Here is a 21012-nt window from a genome sequence, read left to right on the forward strand (position 1 = left end):
GAGTCTTTAAATCCAGGGTCTATCATACCTTTCAAGGCACAACATACATCCACGCAACTGGTACATACATACATCAAAAGAAGACCCAAAATGGCAACAGCATGTTGCCTTCAGAGAGTTCTTGCACATTATCTTCTTATTCTGGAAGGAACCCACAATCTCATCCAAACATAAAGCTCAAATAGAAATCCAAGCAGAAAAATGTACACTTAGTACAAAGGAAATTCAAACACCGAAGACCATGTAAGACCAACAAGAAGTAAAAAAGACACCTTGTTCAAGCTGCAATATTCGATGCATGAGTGTTGCATTATTGCTTGCAGCTTCTTCCATTTCAAGGGGACTGCAGCATTATCTTCATTTCAATACTGCATAAAGACTGAAACAGCATAGCATTTTAAAGCTTTGCTCTTTAGTAGAATACTGGTCCTTAAAGCATTCCTCATAACAAAGATTTCAACCAAAAGACAATACTCTTCAAGGTCAAGACATAATTTTCATAGAATATTGGTCCTTCAAGCATTCCTCATAACACAAGATCAATAATTTTTCAACCAAAAGAACATATAATCTTCTATTCACAGAAAATTGAGCATAACATCATTAAACTGCACCGAAATCTTAACTTGAAAGGTAACATGCAAGCCTAGTTGGAAAAAATCCCCTAGTATAAACATTAAGTAGATCTGAAAAAATGGAAGCACATTGGATATACTCTAAAAAGATGGGAAAGCACATGACAATCCTTGATCCTCTACAAGGCTATTAGAATAGAATGGGAAAAGGTTTCATGAAATTCTTATTATACTCTACAAGGCTATTAGATCAGAATGGGGACATGGATGTGTGTGATGAGATTTTAATCATTATATCACTTTTTCCTGGGCATTGTGTCTAGTTTTTCCAAACTTGAGTATCTCATGGTGCATGTGTTGAAATGACACGGTGTTGTAACCAAATCTGTGAGGTTCTGAGTGTTCTTTCATGTTGAAAGGTTATCTTGCATGGAAGAGGAAAGGGTCATTGAATCTGTGTTGTTAAAATTCATAACTTTTGCTAGGAATATCCAAATATAGTCATGTTTGGTATCAAAACGATAGGAATACGTCACTCAATATCGTTGAAACGCTTTTCCTTGCTTACCAGTACACAGGCAATTAAGCCATCCATAGATCCAGTGACAAAGCGAAGAAACTCATTCATCTAAACCTCACTAAACTAGACCGAGCAGCCCTGGATCCTCAACCAAGTAGCCATCAATGTATGCAAAATATCTGTCCAGACGTAGGAAAGGTCTGACAAGGTCCACTATTGAAATACTTGGAAGGCATATTAATCCATTAGAGTCGATTAGATTCCAATACATTAAGAGGAATATCTATTGTCCTGTGACTTTGACTTGAATCTATCGATTGCTCGATGTTGAAGACTACCGAAGCTAGGTGATGTGTGAGAATAAATATCTTATTGAGTCCTTTCTTGAGTTGAGGAAAGGAGTTTTGTCCATTTGCAGTGATAGCCTTGAGGTTTCGTTGTTGTCGTGCAAGACCAAATGTGGGTATAATGAAGACAAGGCAACAAGGCATGTGCCTATGCATCTCTCTGATCCCATTGGATTTGATCCTGCGTGGGAGGCACTACGATGTAACAATGGTAGCACACCCATGGATGCCTAAGAGAGGGGTCTCAGCTCTGTCCTTGAAACGATACCCCAAAAATTGTTGGCAACCAAGAAGTGGCGCACCATGTTTGACCACATTGGGTAGTTGGGTCCATCAAGCTTATCCTCAGCTGAAAGCATTCCAAGAAAATCGTTGATTGCCATTGCGAAATTCCCCACCAATGAAAAAATCTGCACTACACAAATGCAACTGTAGGATAGATTGGCTAATCTTTAACCCGATTTGGAACGAGGCTCAAGTTGCCTTTTTGCACAAGCACTAGGACAATGTCAAGATCAAAGAAGGAGACACCATGAATGCCTATCTCACAAAGGTTAAACCATAGAGAGCAGCTCACAAATGTTGATGAGATTGTGCCAGATCCTCAGGTTGTATCCACGACATTGAGTGGCCTTCCTGGTTCTTATCAGGGCTTTGCTATGACATTGTATTCTTGAATGAAAAGAATGCTAATAAGAGCCCCAATGACACCTAGATGAAGCTGATTATGCATCATTTGCCTTCAGTGGTGGTGATGAGGAATACCACCAAGGCCCTGAATATTCTAGTAACAATTATCATGGATGGGAGACTCTGATGGCCATATGGGCGACCATGCAGGGATCCTCTCGAGCAGCTGTCACGATCTGTGACGTATTCCTTTCTCTTTCTAGACTTATGGATGGTTTAATGAATGGACACTTGTGGAAGGGTATGCCCTTTCGACGGGACACTTGCCCTTTCGACGGGACACTTCCTTATGAGGCACAACCCTTCACAAGAGACATTCTAATGAAGAAACATTCCTATTGTAATGTACCCTCTCATCAAGGGTCACACCCTTCACAAGGGGTACACACCTCTTCATGCACATACCTTTTGGAGTACACACCTTTTCATGTGTGACTCTTCACTCTCTATATAAGAGAGGCCCAATTGTATGGATGACACAATCACATCCACCCTACAGACATTCAAGCAATACAATTATTCCTTGTTCTCTGCTATCTCAGTCTCTTTTATGTTCCTTAGCACATTTCTAAATATAGTAAATCTAGGATTTCTTACAGTGGTATCAGAGCAAAATTCGCTCCTGCCTGTAAGAAATGCCCCCCCACCTTCTAGCGCTGATCTGATACATTTTTGCCGCTAGAAGGACATCCGTGCACATTATGCATGGAAGAGATGGAGAGGATGAGCGTAAAATTTTTTAACGCCCACCCGGCCTAAAGTCATCCTAGCCTCTCCATCTCCCTCACATCACAAGTTGATGTGAATGGACACGACCAAAATCGTGTCCTTTCAGGTGCTTGGGCTGTCCCAAAACCAAGGGACGCACCTTTTCCACCATGGGACGCACCTTTTCCACCATGGGACACACCTTTTGGTGACGAGTCTCGACTCCTCACTCATGGGACATACCCCATCGTGGGCAAAGGGACATACCTATTCATGCAGGGTCACACCCCTTTTAACAATAGGGACACATCCCCTCATGAACAGGTGCACCTATTCCAAGGGTCACACCCCTTCGAATAGGCACACCTCCTAGGCCCCAAGTACCTACAAAAGGGTACCTAGAGGGGTAAAAAAGGGAAAAAAATAAACCCATCCCCTATCCCTAGGTTTACCCTAGCTACCTAGGGTTAACTAAACCCGCCATTTGATTTTTGGGGTAACTAACCCATTAGGCAGCCCTAGCGAAAAGTCGCAGCCTCTCCTTCAACACAAAAAAACTGTACGGACTTCCGTACTTTCTGCGCCAGCCGTACAGCCCTGCGCCATCTTTCCGTACCTCCCTGCGCAGCCAGCCGTACAAGCCAACCGTACAACTAGCCGTACAGCCAGCCGTACCCCCTGCTCACAGCCAGCCCTGCATACGCGATCCCGCTACAGCCTGCGCTGCCAAGACCCTGTTTCGCCATGCACGCTGCCAGCCCTGGTTACTCCCAGCCCTTACCTCGCCATTTTCGCTGACAGCCCCCCTCGCTATTTGCAGCCCTAGCCTTGCCATTGCAGCCCTGGATACCTGCCTTTTCCTGACAGCCTGCTGCCCTCTCCTTGTTTCGCCATTTTCGCCCTGCCAATTCCGCACCAGTTGCCACTATTCGCGCGATGAAGACAGCCCGTTGACAGCCCGGACCAGACAAACCTCGAGCACTCCTCGCAAAACACTGCAACATGGACCTCCGGACAACGATTTGCAGCCTTCTTCTACGCAATCACTTGGCAGATTAAAGTATTGCCAGGTGGAGTCTTTCCAATCTGCTTTTTTTACGGATTCTCTTTAACAAATTACAGCAAATGAAAGAATCCACATTAAAGCATGGAAACCCCTGGTAATTCACCCGGCCATTCAAGGACACCTCAGGCACCTGCTACTACACAATATCGTGTTCAAATTGCACAGCCAGCCCATTTTGGAGCCTTTGCATCTTGGGTCTTCTGTGTCACGTGCCCTCCAAGTGACTTGGATCACATCCTCTACCTTCTGCGTGAGGCACCTCAGTTACATTATTTCCTCAGCACAGTACAGGTTGTGTTCCACGAGACACGAAGATATCCGGAACACGATATTCCTCAGGAGTTTGCTGTTCATTTTTGGAGAGAGTTTTACCCTTCACCTTCGGCATCCCCAGGGTACTCTCCACCTCCTTCAGCTCCCAGATATCCTCCTCTACAGGTTGTACCTTCTCCACGTCAGTATTTACATTCTGAAGGCACTCCCTCTCCTGGATATCCTCCTTTTCCGACAGCAGCTCCTTACCCTTTTTCAGATCCGTGGACTCTGCTACCTACCCCTGTCTTATCACGAGCAGTAACACCTTTTTTAGAATCTCCAGTGTTACCTCCGACAGGACCTCCCTTACCAGATTTCCACGGGTGGTTCCATCCTGCCTCGCCTGCCCCCTCCAATATGAGCAACCTCAGGGAGCAGCCCGAATCCTCTTTCAGGGATGGTACAAACTAGAGCGCAAGTTCGCGCTTTTCTCACAAGGATTTCCGACATGTCGCACCGCTCGCGTGAAGCCTCTCCAGAGATTAAAGAATCAAGTCCCAAAAAGATCCCTGAAGGCAACGTCCAAAGTGAATGTCTATTGCAACTTCAAATATCTCAGCTTCAGGACAGCATCTCCGACCTGGTTCAAAAAGTTCAACAACTCCAAGATTCTCGAAGTCCAGCACATACAGAGGACGACGTGACGCAACCCGACGACGATGCGGACTCTTTCCCACCAGAGGTAGAAAACACTGAACTGCGTGCTCTCTACCGATTACTTCAAGCTTCCAAAACAAAACGACTTGACGTCAAACTTCCGGAAGCCTACACTGGTCAACGTAATCGCCGAACAGTTGACCAATGGCTCGCTAAAATGCGCATGTATTTTGACACTGTTGACCTCACGGAAGGCAAAAAGATCGCCTTGGCAGCCTCCCTCCTGAAGGATACAGCATTTCTATGGTGGCAAAGACGCTTAAAGGACAGAAAAAGTGTGTTAACTTGGGAACGTTTTGAATACGTGCTCCATAAGCAGTTTGTACCTGCCAATGCGGACTTCCAAGCACGATCAAAACTTCGACAGTTGGAGCAAACGGGTTCCCTGTCTTCCTATATCTCTCAGTTCACCACATTGGTGCTGGAGATTGATGGTTTAACTGAGGATGATCGCCTTCATGCTTTCATCTCAGGCCTAACTCCCTCGTTACGCATTGATGTTCTTAAAGCAAACATCACCACCACAGATGGCGCTATTGCTTACGCAGAGCGCATTACAGATTTCCTAAACACAGGGAAGCAGAGTGCTAATCGCACACAGAACTCTCCTATGGCCAAAGGTGCTCGCCCTCAAGATAACACCAGGTTTCGAAAAAACTTCGGTAATCAAGGTCAGCGACAGTCTCAAGATCCCCAGAAGCCTCAGAAATCATTTGCTGGATTCCAACAGAAGCACTCCCCCAAGGATCGTGTCTCTTCTTCTTCACAAAGTCATTACCGACATCCCCAACATAAAGGTGCGGCCACTGACAAGAAGAACAACTCCAGCTCAAAAGGACTTTGTACCATCTGTACAGGCGGCCATAGATGGTTCGATTGTCCCAAGCGACCAAAGCAAAATTCCAATATGGAACCTAGCACTTCCCAAAAAGAAGATGCTACCTCAGCACAAGACAAGAAAGGCAAAGCTGTTCGAATGGCGAATACCATCCACCTGAGCCTTGCCAGCAACCCCGAACCTTCCCTGGCCACTCAAGTACTTTGTGTTCAAGGATCGATTCGTGGAACAACGGTCACCATCCTCATTGACAGTGGCTGTTCTCATAATTTCCTAGCCAGTTCAGTGGTCGATAAACTTTGGTTGACCACTAGTCCTAGTCTCGTGGACTATCAGATTGAACTCGCAAATGGAACTACTTTCTTGTGCAACACCAGGATCAAAAACTTGTCTTTTCGCATCCAACATTATACGGACAAGTTGAACTTCGACATAATGCCTCTTTCTCGGTACGATGTCATACTCAGACAACAGTGGCTATACGATTATGATCCATCAATCAGCTTTCGCAGCCATACTATCCAGTTTGTCCACCAAGGAAAACTTATTGAGCTAACTGGTTCTAGGGATTCTCCTTCAACCCCAGTTGCCTCTGCCCTACAAGTAAAGAAGTGGGTTCGTAAACGCCAAGCAAAGACTTCACTTCTGTTGGTTACGGCAGTAGAGGAGACACCAACAAAGGATCCTCCTGAATACCTCAACCAACCTTTTTTCCAGCCTTACCCGGATCTTTTTCCACAGGAATTGCCAAAGCAGTTACCACCTCGACGACCAGTGGATCACCCCATCGAACTTATTCCCGGCAGTAATCCACCGTCGAAACCTCCTTATCGGGTTTCTTACACTCAAAATGAAGAAATCCAAAGACAGGTCACCGAGCTACTCGACAAAGGTCACATTCGGCCCAGTCGCAGCCCTTTCGGATCTCCTGTACTACTTGTGGAAAAAAAGAATAAGTCAATGCGCCTCTGCATCGACTACCGAGCCCTCAACAAGCTCACTATAAAAAACAAGTATCCATTGCCTCACATCGATGACCTCTTCGATCAACTTCTACATGCAACACAATTCTCAAAGATTGATCTTCGTTCAGGTTATCATCAAATACGCATACGAGAAGGCGATGAGTACAAGACAGCTTTTCGAACAAAGTATGGACACTATGAATGTTTGGTCATGCCTTTTGGGTTAAACAATGCCCCGGCCACATTCATGACATTAATGAACGACATCTTCAGGCCTTTCCTCGATAAGTTCGTCATCGTTTACCTCGATGACATCCTCGTTTTCAGCAGATCCCTACTTGAGCACAAACAACATCTTCACCAAGTTTTTGAAGTTCTCCGTGCAAATTCTCCTCTACATCAACATTGAGAAGAGTGAGTTCTTCAAGACCCAACTCGAATATTTGGGACATGTTATTTCAGCTCAAGGTATCTCTGTGGATCCCACTGGCCTACTCCTAAGAATGTTCATGATGTCCGCTCTTTTCTCGGATTGGCAAACTTCTACCATACAAAGGTCTATCAGTTTTCCGAAATCGCAGCTCCTATGTCCGAATTATTGAAAAGCACAGCAATTTTTCAATGGCTTCCCGAAACAGAGTATAGTTTCCAACAACTCAAGCAAGCACTCACTACCACACCAGTTATGGCTATTACTGACCCAAACCTTCCATTTGAGGTCATGACCGACGCTTCCGACATCGCTACAGGAGCAGTCTTGATGCAAGAAGGCAGAGTTATTGCTTTTGACAGCCATAAACATTCTGATATCCAAACCCGATATCCGGTTTATGATAAGGAGTTTCTTGCTGTTGTACATGCTTATCGCTCTTGGAAACATTATCTCACGGGTGCCGACTCTGTGGTCAAAACAGACCATCACTCTTTAAAGTACATCTTTATTCAGCCAGTCATGAACGCTCGACAAGCACGCTGGGTTGAGTTTCTGGCCAACTTTCACATGACCATTGAGTACATTCCAGGACTACGCAATGTAGTTGCAGATGCTCTCAGCAGGTTACCTCTAGCATCAGCCATGGTAATCTCTACATTATCTGTGGATGTTCCGAATTCATTCAAAGGAAAGTATTTCAATGATAAAGACTTCAGCACCGCAGTACAGGTTCTTTCCAAAGATCAACCTTCGACTTCCGAGAACAGAAGATTTTCTCATCCTATTCGTATACGGACGACCTTCTGTATTATCAAGATCGCGTCTGTGTACCACATGACAAGGATGTTCGACGTCTTTTGTTAAAAGAGCATCTTGTAGTTCCTTATGCTGCCCATCCAGGCATCAATAAGACTTATTGGTTACTCAATGCAACATACTACTGGCCTCAGATGAAAAGAGATGTCATCAACATGGTTACATCTTGCTTATCATGTCAACAAATGAAAGCAAGTCGACGACTTCCAACAGGACTTCTTCAGCCTCTTCCAGTTCCAACTGAAAGGTGGGAAAGTATTTCCATGGATTTCATTACAACACTACCACGATCTTCCCGAGGTAATACTCAGATTATGGTAATTGTTGATCGCTTGTCCAAAATGGCACACTTTGTTGCTTGCAAAAGCAGTGCACAGGCCCCGGACATAGCCAAACTCTTTATACAACACATCTTCCGACACCATGGATTACCCAAGAATATCATATCCGACAGAGATCCTAAGTTTACCAGTCACTTCTGGATTTCACTGTTCGAATCTTTGGGTACTACTCTACTGTTCAGTTCAGCTTACCACCCAGAATCAGATGGCCAGACTGAAAGAGTCAACCAAGTTCTGAAAGAAATGCTTCGACATTATGTTCAGTCACGCCTCGCAGCCTGGGAAGAGTATCTACCACTCCTTGAGTTTGCTTATAATAACTCTTTCCATAGTGCCATCAGCATGACTCCATTCCAAGCAACTTATGGACACACTCCGATTGTACCAACAAATTTTGTACTTCAACATCGAGTGGCCCTAGCTGATCAACTGGTTCAAGAAATGCAAGACATTCTACTGCAAGTCAGGGATCATATGCGAAAAGCGCAAGAGCGGTATCAACGGTCTGCTAACAAACATAGACGTCACCTGGAATTTAACACTGGTGACATGGTGCTATTATTTGTAGCCCCACATCGCTATAAGACGGTTAAGTCTGTGTTTCCTAAGTTGCGACCAAGATACTATGGACCTTTCCGGATCGTCAAGAAAATTCACCTTTAAGTTATAAATTGGAATTACCACCATCATGGGGTAAAATCCATCCAACATTTCATATTTCTTGGCTAAAGACGTACATTCCAGGCGATGAAGCAGTTCCTCCTGCAAGTGATTATGTCCCAGAAATCGAAGACGATTATGTTCTCCTTATTCCTGAGCGTATTCTGGACCATCGACAACGAGAGACTCGACATCGACTTATCACGGAATTCCTTGTTCTTTGGCGAGATCTGGACGACTCCGACGCTACTTGGCAGTCTGATGAAGACTTACAGCAGTACCCTGATCTTTTACAACAGTATTTTCAGAATCTACCATGATATTTTCTACATCAATTCATTATCTCCACCAGGGTCTTCTTTTGAGTGGAAGGGGATGTCACGATCTGTGACGTATTCCTTTCTCTTTCTAGACTTATGGATGGTTTAATGAATGGACACTTGTGGAAGGGTATGCCCTTTCGACGCGACACTTGCCCTTTCGACGGGACACTTCCTTATGAGGCACAACCCTTCACAAGAGACATTCTAATGAAGAGACATTCCTATTGTAATGTACCCTCTCATCAAGGGTCACACCCTTCACAAGGGGTACACACCTCTTCATGCACATACCTTTTGGAGTACACACCTTTTCATGTGTGACTCTTCACTCTCTATATAAGAGAGGCCCAATTGTATGGATGACACAATCACATCCACCCTACAGACATTCAAGCAATACAATTATTCCTTGTTCTCTGCTATCTCAGTCTCGTTTCTGTTCCTTAGCACATTTCTAAATATAGTAAATCTAGGATTTCTTACAGCAGCCTCCTCTAGGAGAGTTACTTTTCTCAGGGATTGGAGAGACTCTCCCTTCCTTGCTGAGACTTCTACAGGGTTGAGTTGGCATTTTCAGCCTCAGCATTGGTTTCTTTCTACCTCATTCTTCTGAGGTGTTTTTTATTACATGCTTAGCATGTTGTATTTCCGCACAGAGCTTGCTCTAGCGAGTTTCTTTCTTTCTTAATAGAAGTCTCTTTTTTGCCCAAAAAAAAAAGAATGGTCAGATGCTGAACCCACTCTCCTAGATCCCACCGCAGAAATTTGACGAGCAACCCTCCATAGAGCCAAAGTCTCCATGATCCAAATTTAAGACCCTTTAGAAGGTCGCAAACAACCCAAGGCTTTCCAATATGTCCTTTAACTCTCATTGGGTGTAGAGGTGCATCATGGATGGAATCCTCATCATGAGATCTCAAAACTTGGCCCAAGACTGAACAACGAGTCAAGATATCCCCCTCCTCTATTCCATAAGATGGCAATCACCTGGAGGGGGATGCCTAGACCTAAAAAGAGTCTCATTCATCTAATACATCTACGCTGACCTCTAGCATTTGAGGTCCGCTCTAAGAGGATGCTTGTGTCAATTTGAATAATCCCTCTGCTGCTCTCTCAAAGTTGATGCACCATGTATGATCTCTACTACTTAGGAAGCTTCTTGACAGCCTTCATTGAGATGGAAAGACCTATTTCCCATTTGGACCTACAAGTAGGCTGCATCATCACACATGATAGGCTGTCCATAAATCTCACCCAACGTGGAAGGAAGAACCCACCTCAAGAAATCCTTGTAATTGTGCCAAGCTTGACATCATTCACGACACACAGACCAGGTAGCGCAACATCCTGAACAACATCTTCACATTCTGGGAGGAAGTGGATTGGTCTAGGGAGGAGTCATAGCCGTTGGCCAACTTCCTCTTGGATTTTGAGAAGGCCTACGTTAGGGTGGTGTGGTCCTTCCTGGAGGGTACAATGCGTGGGTTTCTCAGACAGATGGGTCAGAGGAGTTTCTACGCTTTATGCGGGGAGCTCTAGCTAGATGCTTATCAGAGGACACATAGGCGAGGCCTTTCCCCTCTATGGCTCGGTCCGCGAGGGCTGCCCCCTCGCTCCCTTCATCTTCTTGTTTGTGGCGGAGGCTTTGGGCTACTACTTGAGATCACAGGTGGCGGGCCTCACAGGGTTGAGGCTCCCAATTAGACAGGAGGAGGAGCTGTTGGACTCTAAGTTTGCAGATGACACGGCCTTGATGTAGAGGGCACCACAACGAGTTTGGAGAGAGTGAGGGGAGCCCTGGCTATCTACTGTGAGGCCTCAAGTGTGCTAATTAGCTGGACAAAGTCCATAGGTTTCTTCACAAGCTCTCAGGAGACATAGAAGATTTGTGAGTGACACTATTTGTGCTATTCAACCCCCCGCAAGTCCTACCTTAAAGGGCTTCAGCTTTCATTGTTCCCACTGTCAATTGCTTAGTCAAGCTAATAGAACAGCATTTCCTAGTTGTGACTTTGAATGATATAGAGATAATTAACATAGAGAGGGTAGGAATTGGGCAAAAAGCTTTTGATATGATGATTGTTTTCAAGGACTTCAAAAGCAAGTCCCTAGCATCATACTTCAAGTCCTAACTAGCATTAACTAGCATATGACAGTCCATATCTTCAGCACATGAAAAGAAACCCACTATATAGCCTTCCATGAAATTATAGATATCTCCCATACACTTAGGAGATAGTAATATTCCTGCGACTTTGGCTTCAGATGGATACCGCAGGGCCAGACAGCGAGATACCTCGGATGCTAGGTTGGTATTGACATTATAGCAGAGCATCTGATCGCCTAGACTACCTTGCCTCCCATCTAGTTCCAACAATGGGAACATAAGGCAACTGAATATCACCTGTTGACCATCTCTCTTTGACAGTGTGATAATGAACCTCAATATGCTTTGTGCGGGCATGAAACGCTGGATTCCGTGCAATAGCCAAAGTACTCTGATTGTCAGTGAAGATAACAGTAGGAGCTGTCTGACATACATGAAGATTTGCAAGTAACTTCCGGAGCCAAACACACTCCGCTATAGCTGTAAAAGCTGCTCTGTAGTCAGCCTCATAGCTAGAAGTAGCAATTGTAGTCTGCTTCTTGTTGCTGAATCAAGAGATGCATAAAGTACCAAGCATGAAACAGTTGCCACTATGTGACACACGGGTGTCGGAACAGCCAGCCCGATCACTATCCGTGAATCCATGCATGACAAGTGAAGAATTGGCCTTGTAAAGAAGGCCAAAATGCCAAGTGCCTTTGAGGTACCTGAAGACACAATTCACATTTGTCCATGGTGTGTAGAGGGGTTGGGCAAGTATCTACTCAACTGTGAGACAGCATACTGAAGATCTGGCCTAGTATGGCATAAATATATCAAACAACCAACTACCTGCTGATAGAGAGTGATATCACGTGCACCACTTCCATCATTAGATGAGAAATGAAAACCAAGCTCTAATGGTGTGGATACTCGCTTGCAATCCTCAAACTGAGAATGTTGCAAAAGCTATCCAATGTACTTGGATTGTGACATCATAATACCCCCCTCACTGCTAGCAAATTGAATGCCCAGATAATAATGCAAAGGACCAAGATCTGACATAGCAAATGACTTCTGCAAGTCAAGCTTAAATGCTGCAATTTGCTCAGCATGTGTCCCAATAACAAGCATGTCATCCACAAAGAGTATTAAAATCAGCAAATCTGTCCCACTCGTGCAGATGTAAAGTGTAGCCTAGGGCTGTTCTAAAAGCCAAGACTTAGTACATGAGCATGTATCCTTGCCGGGATGCTTGTTTCAATCCATAAAGGGGTTTTTTCAATCGGCATACCTTCCCTTCAGAACCTTCAACCTCAAAGCCAAGAGGTTGGTATTATAGACTTCCTCTTGCAAGTGCCCATGAGGAAATGATGTCTTAATGTCAAGCTGATGTACCTCCCAATGAAAATGGGCAGCAAGGGCAATAACACTCATGATAGTGGTGGGGGCAAACATTTCTTCAAAGTCAATGCCTTGTTGCTGTGCATAGTCCCTTGCAACAAGACGGGCTTCACAGACATGCTTTGAAGGCATATGCATCTTAGGAATATCAACAACCATTTCCTGCTTGTGTAACTTCACAAGTGCTCCATAATTGAGGTGTCCAAATCTCTCATGCCATATATGTGTCTCTACCAAGGTAGAATCATCCACAGCATATGCAACAACAAGTCCCAGCATCCTCCACACATCTTTCATAAGCATCAAGTCTGTAAAGTCCTCTAAGCAATGTGGTAGTCAACACCATGGTAAAGGCATGTGTAACGTCATAGACTGCACACCTAACACCATAAAAACAAAACTGATATCCACAAGTAGCTACAGCTGAAATGGACATGAGGTTTTTGCCGATGCCTGGGAGGTACAACCTGAAGTGAAAGAACATGATAAACTTCTGGTCCCAGAGCAGATTCTGGCACACAGAGATAGAAAGCTTAAGGGTAAAGTTATCCGTCGCTACTTTACCTTGATGCTTTCCAATTAGAGCTGACTATGGTCCGAGCTCCTACAAGTAGTTCAACAGAGCAAGCGTCTGGAGCATTACCTGATGTTCGAGAGGGGGGTAGCACCTCCACTCCCTTAGTACAAACGGGCTCACCGTGATTTCATGAGGTCGCTTGATGACACTGTATGTTTCATCCGAGATACTGAGCTGACAGTATTTGATGCATCTTGACTATTGATCGCCGAAAATCACATAGATTTTGAGCAGTGTATATGGATGGATGCATGCCTCTCCTAGCCATATTTTCGCTGTCTCTGTATACTATAGCTGCAACTTTCTTGTATACTCTTTCATGGTATATTTCATGCTCGCTCCTGTGTTTTGGGACAGCAAACTATGGTTTGTTGTTTCAAGAGAGGGGTATGTCACGGGGGCGTGAAATTCTAAGTACTTTAATGTACTACAAGACCGTGACAACTTTGGTTTTAAAAGTCCAAGCGTGGGCTTAATAATGTGTAATTAAACGCGGCATGGTGCCTAGCACATAAGCGTAATTAATCCCTGGGCCCAAAGGCATTTCAAGGAATTAAAAGAGTGGTTGTTAGGAAATGATGACATGGCATTTTTAATAGGCCCCCTAGAGGGCCATGTACCTTCAGTGGCCCCCCTAGAGTTCCAGGTGGCTCTAGTGCCTTCTACATGCTCCTTTGCCATTCCTGGACCTTCCTGGGCCTTCTAAACTTCACATGTGTGGTTTTCTCTCTCATCTTCTCCCTTTGTTGAGATTTTGGACTGGTTTTTCAGCTTCCTTCAGCTAAATTCGGTTTTTCTTCATAACTCCTCACCTGTTTGGATTCCTCGACTTCCCCTCTGCCTCCCCTTCACAGTGATATGCTTTTCCCTCCGTGCGTTTGGTAGAACGGGCAGAGCTGAGCACTTCTTTTGCTGGTCGAATTAGCAAAAGTGGCTTTTTCTTGACCTTTTTGCTTCTACAGCCTCCCGGGCCTCTCCTCTTGCAAAGCTACATCTTTCTGTTGAATTTCAAGTGGTCCCACACGCTGGTTGACTGGTTTCTCTCAGTTTTGGAGGACTTTCCGGCAATGAAACTTCTCCAAAACCTTCTCAATGCATTCCTCTCTGAAGCACGCTTCTTTTGAGCCCAAGAACTCCCACTTCTTCGCGACAGAAGTGCTTCTTTTCGCATTTTTCAGTGGAATTCTTGCTGGTCGACTCTTGTAAATGCTCTTTCTTCATGCCTTTGCACTCCTCTTTAGCTGAGAATGCAATTGGGCATTGGCTACTATGTCGTCTTAGCGATTGAGGACTTGGTTCGAGTTTTCAAGGCATTGTGAGTTGTGATTTTGCTACTGCAATTTCTTTTTGCTATAAGCTATTGGTTGGCCTCGTGTGCCGTCTCTTTGTTGGTTCACATGTGCCCAAGCAGTGCTACATGAGTCATTCTTTGGTTGGGTACTTTGCTGATTTTATTTAGGAGCTTTGAAAAGCTTCGTGAATGCCATCTGGAAACCACTCAAAGAGAGTGCAGTTGGGGTGCAGTGTGATTGCATCTGGACAGCCAATGGAATTACACTCGAAAAAGAGAATGCCTTTGGATTGAGCCTATGGGTTAAGTGCACTTATGTGATGGTGTTCTATGCTTGAAAGCCTTGCGAAGGCTCAATGAATTGGGGCTGCGTGCTCAGTTGTAGGGAAGGTCTCCCAGATGCAACTTGTAATCATTTCACTGTGAAATATAAAGAAATACCAAAAGGGGCGCCACGGTGTTTGGGGCCAATCGGGTGCACTTGTCTATGTTTGTTGAGCAGGGGCATTCTAGCATCCATCCCTTTTTCGGTGGTTTTGTTTGTGAACAAATGGGTAAATGCCAAATGGTGATCATGCAATGGTTAATGGTTGCGATATATGCTTTGTGAGCTGTAAATAAGTGCTGAAGTGATTAAAGGTTTAGTTCCACTGCCCTTTGAGTCATTAGAGGCCGGTTTCACACACTGAGGATCCAGGCAGATGCCGGTCTCATCCCATCAACAGCTGAGGATCGAAGAAGGGTCAAGCACAGGCACACCTAGAGAGCGACGGATTTGCAGGCTAATGCCACTGCTTCTGTCAGAAGGAACATGGATTGGGCCACTATCTCGGCTGATTCACTTCCATGACCCGGTCTGTGTTACCCTCTTTTTTATGGAGATGCAACGACATAGAGAGACCCTACTATTGCAGATCAAACAACAAGAGGTGATAGTACCACCGGAGACAGATCAAGCATAGCAACACATCATCGACTTCTATGCCTTCAAGTCACCCCGAGGACACTTTGGAGTAGAGGAGTTGGAGATAGCTGACATGAGGGCAGCATGGATAAACGAGAAAAGATGGCATGGAGCGGTGGAGGCAGCGACACAGAGGATGACCAGAGCACACATGATAGAAGTCCACCCAATCACTGCTCTACTCGGAGGAGACCGCCCGAGTCGAGGTGTCACCCTTGAAATGGCCCACCGGATATAGAGATAATGGTCACCACGCTCCCCGCCTCACAGCAAGAGACAGCTCAACAAATGCAGTATACGTGACATCTTTGCATCTCATCGAAGAGCCACCATGGCCCCCAGATATGTATTTGGACCACTAGCATTGCATGTCTAAGTTTTTGAGAGATTTTGAGATCATTAGCTTAGCTTAGCACCTAGTAAGGGCCTTAGCGAGCCCTTTGCTTCAGCCAACTCTCTCTCTCTCTCTCTCTCTCTCTCTGGTTCCATCGCCCCATCTCATCCCTCCATTCAGCTCCATTTCTCTCTCTCCGCTTTCTCTCTCCGTCCAGCTCCATTGCTCCGCTCTCTAGCCCCGCCGCTCCACTCTAGCTCATACCTCCACTCCAACTCGCCACTCTAGCTTGTCCCTCCAACACCAGCTCATTGTTCCAAGTGCAACAAATAGTCATCGCCCTAGCTTATAGCTTGAGCTTCAGCAAACAGAGCCACCCTGCTCAGGCTTTCCCCCTCATATAGAGTCGCTCTGCGCCCCCCTCTCAGCTCCACCACCTTTTATCTCCCCCCCTCACTTTGTGCCGCTCAGGAGGCCCAACCCCCCCTTCCCAGCCCCGCAGCATTTCCTCTTTCTCCCCAACCTGGGTTTGAGCTGATCTCCAGCACAGCTCAAGGGTTAAAAACAGCTGCAGTCCAGGCCAATATGGAATAGAAAAAGGTCCAAGCCGATGCCCCTGCCATCTTGACTCCAATTAAGAGACTATCATACTTTGCCATCGCCTTTGACCTGACACCCAACCCCTATGCTAAGACCTGTCACAAACAAACAAGCAAACCTTGTAGTAGGACTAAATTTATTTCCTACAACGGGAGCTTAGCAAAGTCAAGGTTTGACTTGCGTCCTTGGAGACGAAAGTCCTTGACACGGGAAAAAAAGGGGAGCAAGAGGTAATCTAGGAGGTAATGTAGAATTGTAATGCAGCAATACCTGCATCACAGTTTGTATCCAAGGTTCAAGATATGGTCACCATCCAAAAGAAGTCCATGAAGCATGAAATTACAACAGTAGTAGACAATAAAATCAATACATGGGACATGTATGGGGAGGTAAAAGAACAAGAAACCAAGGCTTTCAATGCCCTCAGTCTACCTATAGGGGGCTGAGGGCTGGTATGCCAGAGATGGGTGCCACACATCTCTGAAATCCCCTAGATCAAAAGACACAGTTTGTGCCCTCCAAAAAGGGACACAAGCACAAGTAGTATTCAATGACAAACTAACAAGCTGAAAGGTACCAAGATTTGATGTTTAAGGAGCTCACCCCGACTCACTCAAAGCAAAAGCAGCAAAACTGATTACACTAAAGGATGCTCGGAAGGAAGGAAAGTGTGCTGTCTACAGAGAAGGTAAGGCGTTAATCAGAGACTTCAAGCCTAGACCCAAAGATTCTGATGTAAATGAAGGCTGTCTATCTTTGAGTTACACTAAAGCTAGTTTATAATAATTTCAGTCTCATAGGCCCACTTAATATATCTTTCTTTCTTTCTTTCTCTCTCTCTCTCAAACAAGTTACAAATCTCTAGGTAAAGGGTGATTATTGAACTAAAAGCTCAATTGGATAGCCTTGGTAGATTCAAATTCCTTTCCTCACAGTGTCTTAGACTACACACCGTTTTAAAATTTATTTTCAGACTGGCACGTTAATATCGTTTGCATTCCTCTCTCTCTCCCTCTCTCTCTCTCTCTCTCTCTCTCTCTCTCTCTCTCTCATCAATCAATCAATCGAGATCCATAAGAGCAAAGTTACGAATCGCTCGTTGAAGGATGATTATTGGATACAAGCTTGTAATGTACAATTAACAGCTTTGATAGCTTCAGTTCATCTTACTGTCGTTTGCATTCATCACTTTCGCAAACAAGTATGAGGATCTCGCTCTCTCTCATCCAGATTGTAGAAAATTCTGTCACCTTCTCGCAAATCATAGGATTCACATAAACGGTACCTCCAAAACTCGCAGTTTTAGGACGGAGAGATTGTATCTCGTCATGCAAATTGCAGCAACGCGGTGGCGCTAGTTTTAGAAGCTTTAACTCTCTATTTTAACGTTCTTTTTGGCCTGGAAGGCTTTAGTTTTGTGCAAATCGGAAAATTGCTTTTTTGAATTACGCTGAGGACGTATGCCATACGCAATCCTCTTTAAAATTCCTGTCCTTTATTAATGAGTTTTGAGTTAATGGGATAGTAGGTCCCCCGGTGATTTGTATTAGTTGTTGAGTACTTACGCTAAGCTCGAGTTGTGAAAATAAATGTGATCAAGGTAAGATGTGAGGGGCAAGATGAGGCGGTGGGCAAGAATAAATGTGAGGCCGTGGATATCCAAAAGCTTCATGTCTAGAAGCTTCTTGACTGCTACTGCGGGATTATATAAATGGGAGGAAGGGGGGTGACGGCAGGCATGAAGGGAGGAGTGGAGAAGGAGAGTGGAGGGATAATGGGAGAAGAGTGAGAAGTGGAGCAGGGGAACAACAGGGTGAGATGGCAAGGCGGGAAGCGGGAGGGGCAAGCGCATATTAACGTGAGGCTGCAGGCTTAGTCTAATGTGAGGCACATAGTAATTCAGGTTTGAAAGCTTAGCTTAATGTGACAAGTAAGGAGAGGCGGTGAGAGCAAATTAATAGAATTTATTAACGGCCATTAATTGGCACTACCCAACAAGGTTCAAAATAGGTACCCACTGTATTGAACTAGACTTGCGACAGGCAGTCTTTCCATCGTGGAGCAAGTAAATATTAGCTCGAAATTGAAGCTGAATCCTTCTATTTTATCAATTGTTTAAGGAAAAAAGAGAATGAGTAAAATAGTGGACATGAGACGCGACACAAGGTCCGTTAGGACCCGATCCTCCTTGCAAATGTCAGGGGTGGTGACTTTTTTTTGATTTTGTGATGTCCATATTTTGAAAGCTGAAGTCCAACAAATACATGAATAAGGCGATACAATAATTGATTCTCATTGGAGTTTTTACCATATTGTCACATGGACTACAACCATATGAATAAAGGTGTAGTCATCCTTCAATCTTGCATCCATCTTGGATTTCCATGCTCCCTCGCATCAATAACATGCATTAAACGATATGAATATTGTAAGAATTTAGATTAAAAACATGAAATTTTGAATGGACCAATAATTGAAAATATTTATATTATAATATATAATATATAATTATTATAACTACACATAGTGTGGGCGGGGAGGCGGTGCGCTTCCTTCCCCAAAGAGTTATAATCCGAGGGAACGGGGCCCTTCCTTGGGTGCCAAGATAACGCCAAGAATATAAACACCGAGAATATTAGCACCGAGGATAAGTCTCGCAAATGAATATGAAACCGGCACATTACCTGAATGTCAATAGTCGTAATCGTAGTCAAACACCGAAAGACAATATCTGGAAAACTTGCCAATGTAACCCTGAGAGGATCTGCGTGTGTCCTTCAGCGAGATGATTCCAACATTCTCAGATCGTTCAATAGACTCTAGACAGCACAAAAAGAGAACTATCATTAGAGGAAGTTCGAAGTAGAGCACGTAACATTCTCACTCTCCACTTAGCCGGACCAACCTCGGGAAAATGGGCCACTGTAGTAAGTCGAGCTTTTACGCTTGTGAGAGTAGAGCATAAAGTCATCGTGAGGCTCTCCAAAGCTTCACATGCCAATAAGCCCAAACTTGCAAATCAAGTAGACCATCTCTTCAAATCGAATAAGTTTGAAACGTTTATATAGTCTTTTTATTATGAAAAGCACCTATATGCTTTTAGTGCTTTAGTCAAAAGCGTAGATTTTACATCAAACTAAATCAAGGGCATACGATGAAACCAGATCAAGGGCTTAGATTCATGACAAGTGGCTCAAGGGGGTGTGAGAAAACCCAAACATCTCCCTAGGTTGCCTACTGTAAAAATAGCTATTAGCATTAATGGACGGGAGCGTGACGGAGCATGGAGAAAATTAAAGTAAACGAAAGCTCGGCATGGGGCATCAATTAAGCCAGGCATAAATTAAGCTTCTAGTTATGTGGGAAGCTGCTAGCTCCCTCTCGAATCCTTTGTTGCCACCTTGCTCTATCCTTTTATCTCCCTCCCTCCCTCTCTCTCTCTCTCTCTCTCTCTCTCTCTCTCTCTCTCTCTCTCTCTCTCTCTCTCTCTCATCTGTTTGCACCATATTGTATTCACACATTCACACACATAATTCATACACTTACACTCATACCCTTATGTGATGACATACTAATTGAAACTTAGTACTTACATCTACAATGTTGGTTCCACTTTTGGTTGATTGTAGGGTACTATTATTCTGATGGACGAATGATGTAGTGAGAGCATTATGCTCTACGATGATGTTCCACCAAGCATACCCTGAAATTTTATGATTTTGGGTTTTGGTTTGGTTTGGATTGGTGTGCTGTAGTTTATATTTTTCTATTCAGCTTGGCAACTTTGGGTTGAATGCATCATATGTTCATGTGTATTCTGATTTAGAATAACTCGGCAATTAATTCAGAGTACTTGCTTCGCGTTAAAATTCCAATGGCTCTAAGGATTCATTATATTTCTTATATTTTGTGAACAACATAATTCTAATTCAAACATATGCCAATGAGTGGTAAAGGTAGTAATGTGGACTTCCTCATACGTGGCAATCTAATGGGCAATACTTGGAATGGATAATGCTTAAATGATAAGCATGTGTTAATGTCTTGAAATGGTAGAGGAGTTTATGCTTCGTGCGGTGGATCCCCCCAATTTTAGGCAATCTAGATTCTTCTCCCTTTTGTGTCCTGTGAGGAACGTCCTCCCTTCCCCTCAGCATTCTCCTTACTCCTTAGCTTGGGCTGCATACTCCTCCTTCCTACCCGACTCATGGCAAACCCTCATGCTTAGGTACCCTACTCCCTTTTACCATGTGGCATATGCCTTGTTTGGTCTGTTTGATTGCAAATGATCTAATCTATTTATTGGAAGGTGTGCATTAAGCTACGCTATTGTCACCTTTGTTACCTTCGCTGTCCTAACTAATTGTTTGGTTGCCAGCTCTCTTTTTGTTTACGTATGGTTGTCTACGCTCCCTATTCATCCTCGCAATAGAGGCTCATTGCTTTCACAACAGATGGGTACGTCTTGGGATGCTCTGCGTGCATTATATGTTGTTGGATTC

At 44.3% G+C, this 21012-nt stretch overlaps 1 protein-coding gene across 5 annotated transcripts in view; it reads right to left on the reverse strand.

The window, feature by feature from the left end:
• Positions 1 to 17903, reverse strand: part of LOC147880635 (uncharacterized) — a 159367-nt gene extending 141464 nt beyond the window's left edge. For 3 of the 5 annotated variants that reach the window (XM_087370899.1, XM_087370895.1, XM_087370900.1), the window contains exons 1-2: positions 17796 to 17903; positions 273 to 379 (exon numbers count right to left, since the gene is read on the reverse strand). In XM_087370899.1, coding sequence (XP_087227025.1) covers positions 273 to 333 — 61 coding nt within the window. In that variant the 5' untranslated portion in view covers positions 334 to 379; positions 17796 to 17903. Of the gene's footprint in view, positions 1 to 272; positions 380 to 17680 lie in introns of all 5 variants that reach the window. The other 2 variants (XM_087370897.1, XM_087370896.1) reach the window with 2 other exon arrangements.
• Positions 17904 to 21012: the final 3109 nt, after the last annotated feature.

Source organism: Dipteris shenzhenensis, chromosome 32, assembly GCF_047967505.1.
Source record: "Dipteris shenzhenensis isolate YYH24624 ecotype China chromosome 32, Dip_SZ_1.0, whole genome shotgun sequence".
Taxonomy (NCBI): Eukaryota; Viridiplantae; Streptophyta; class Polypodiopsida; order Gleicheniales; family Dipteridaceae; genus Dipteris; species Dipteris shenzhenensis.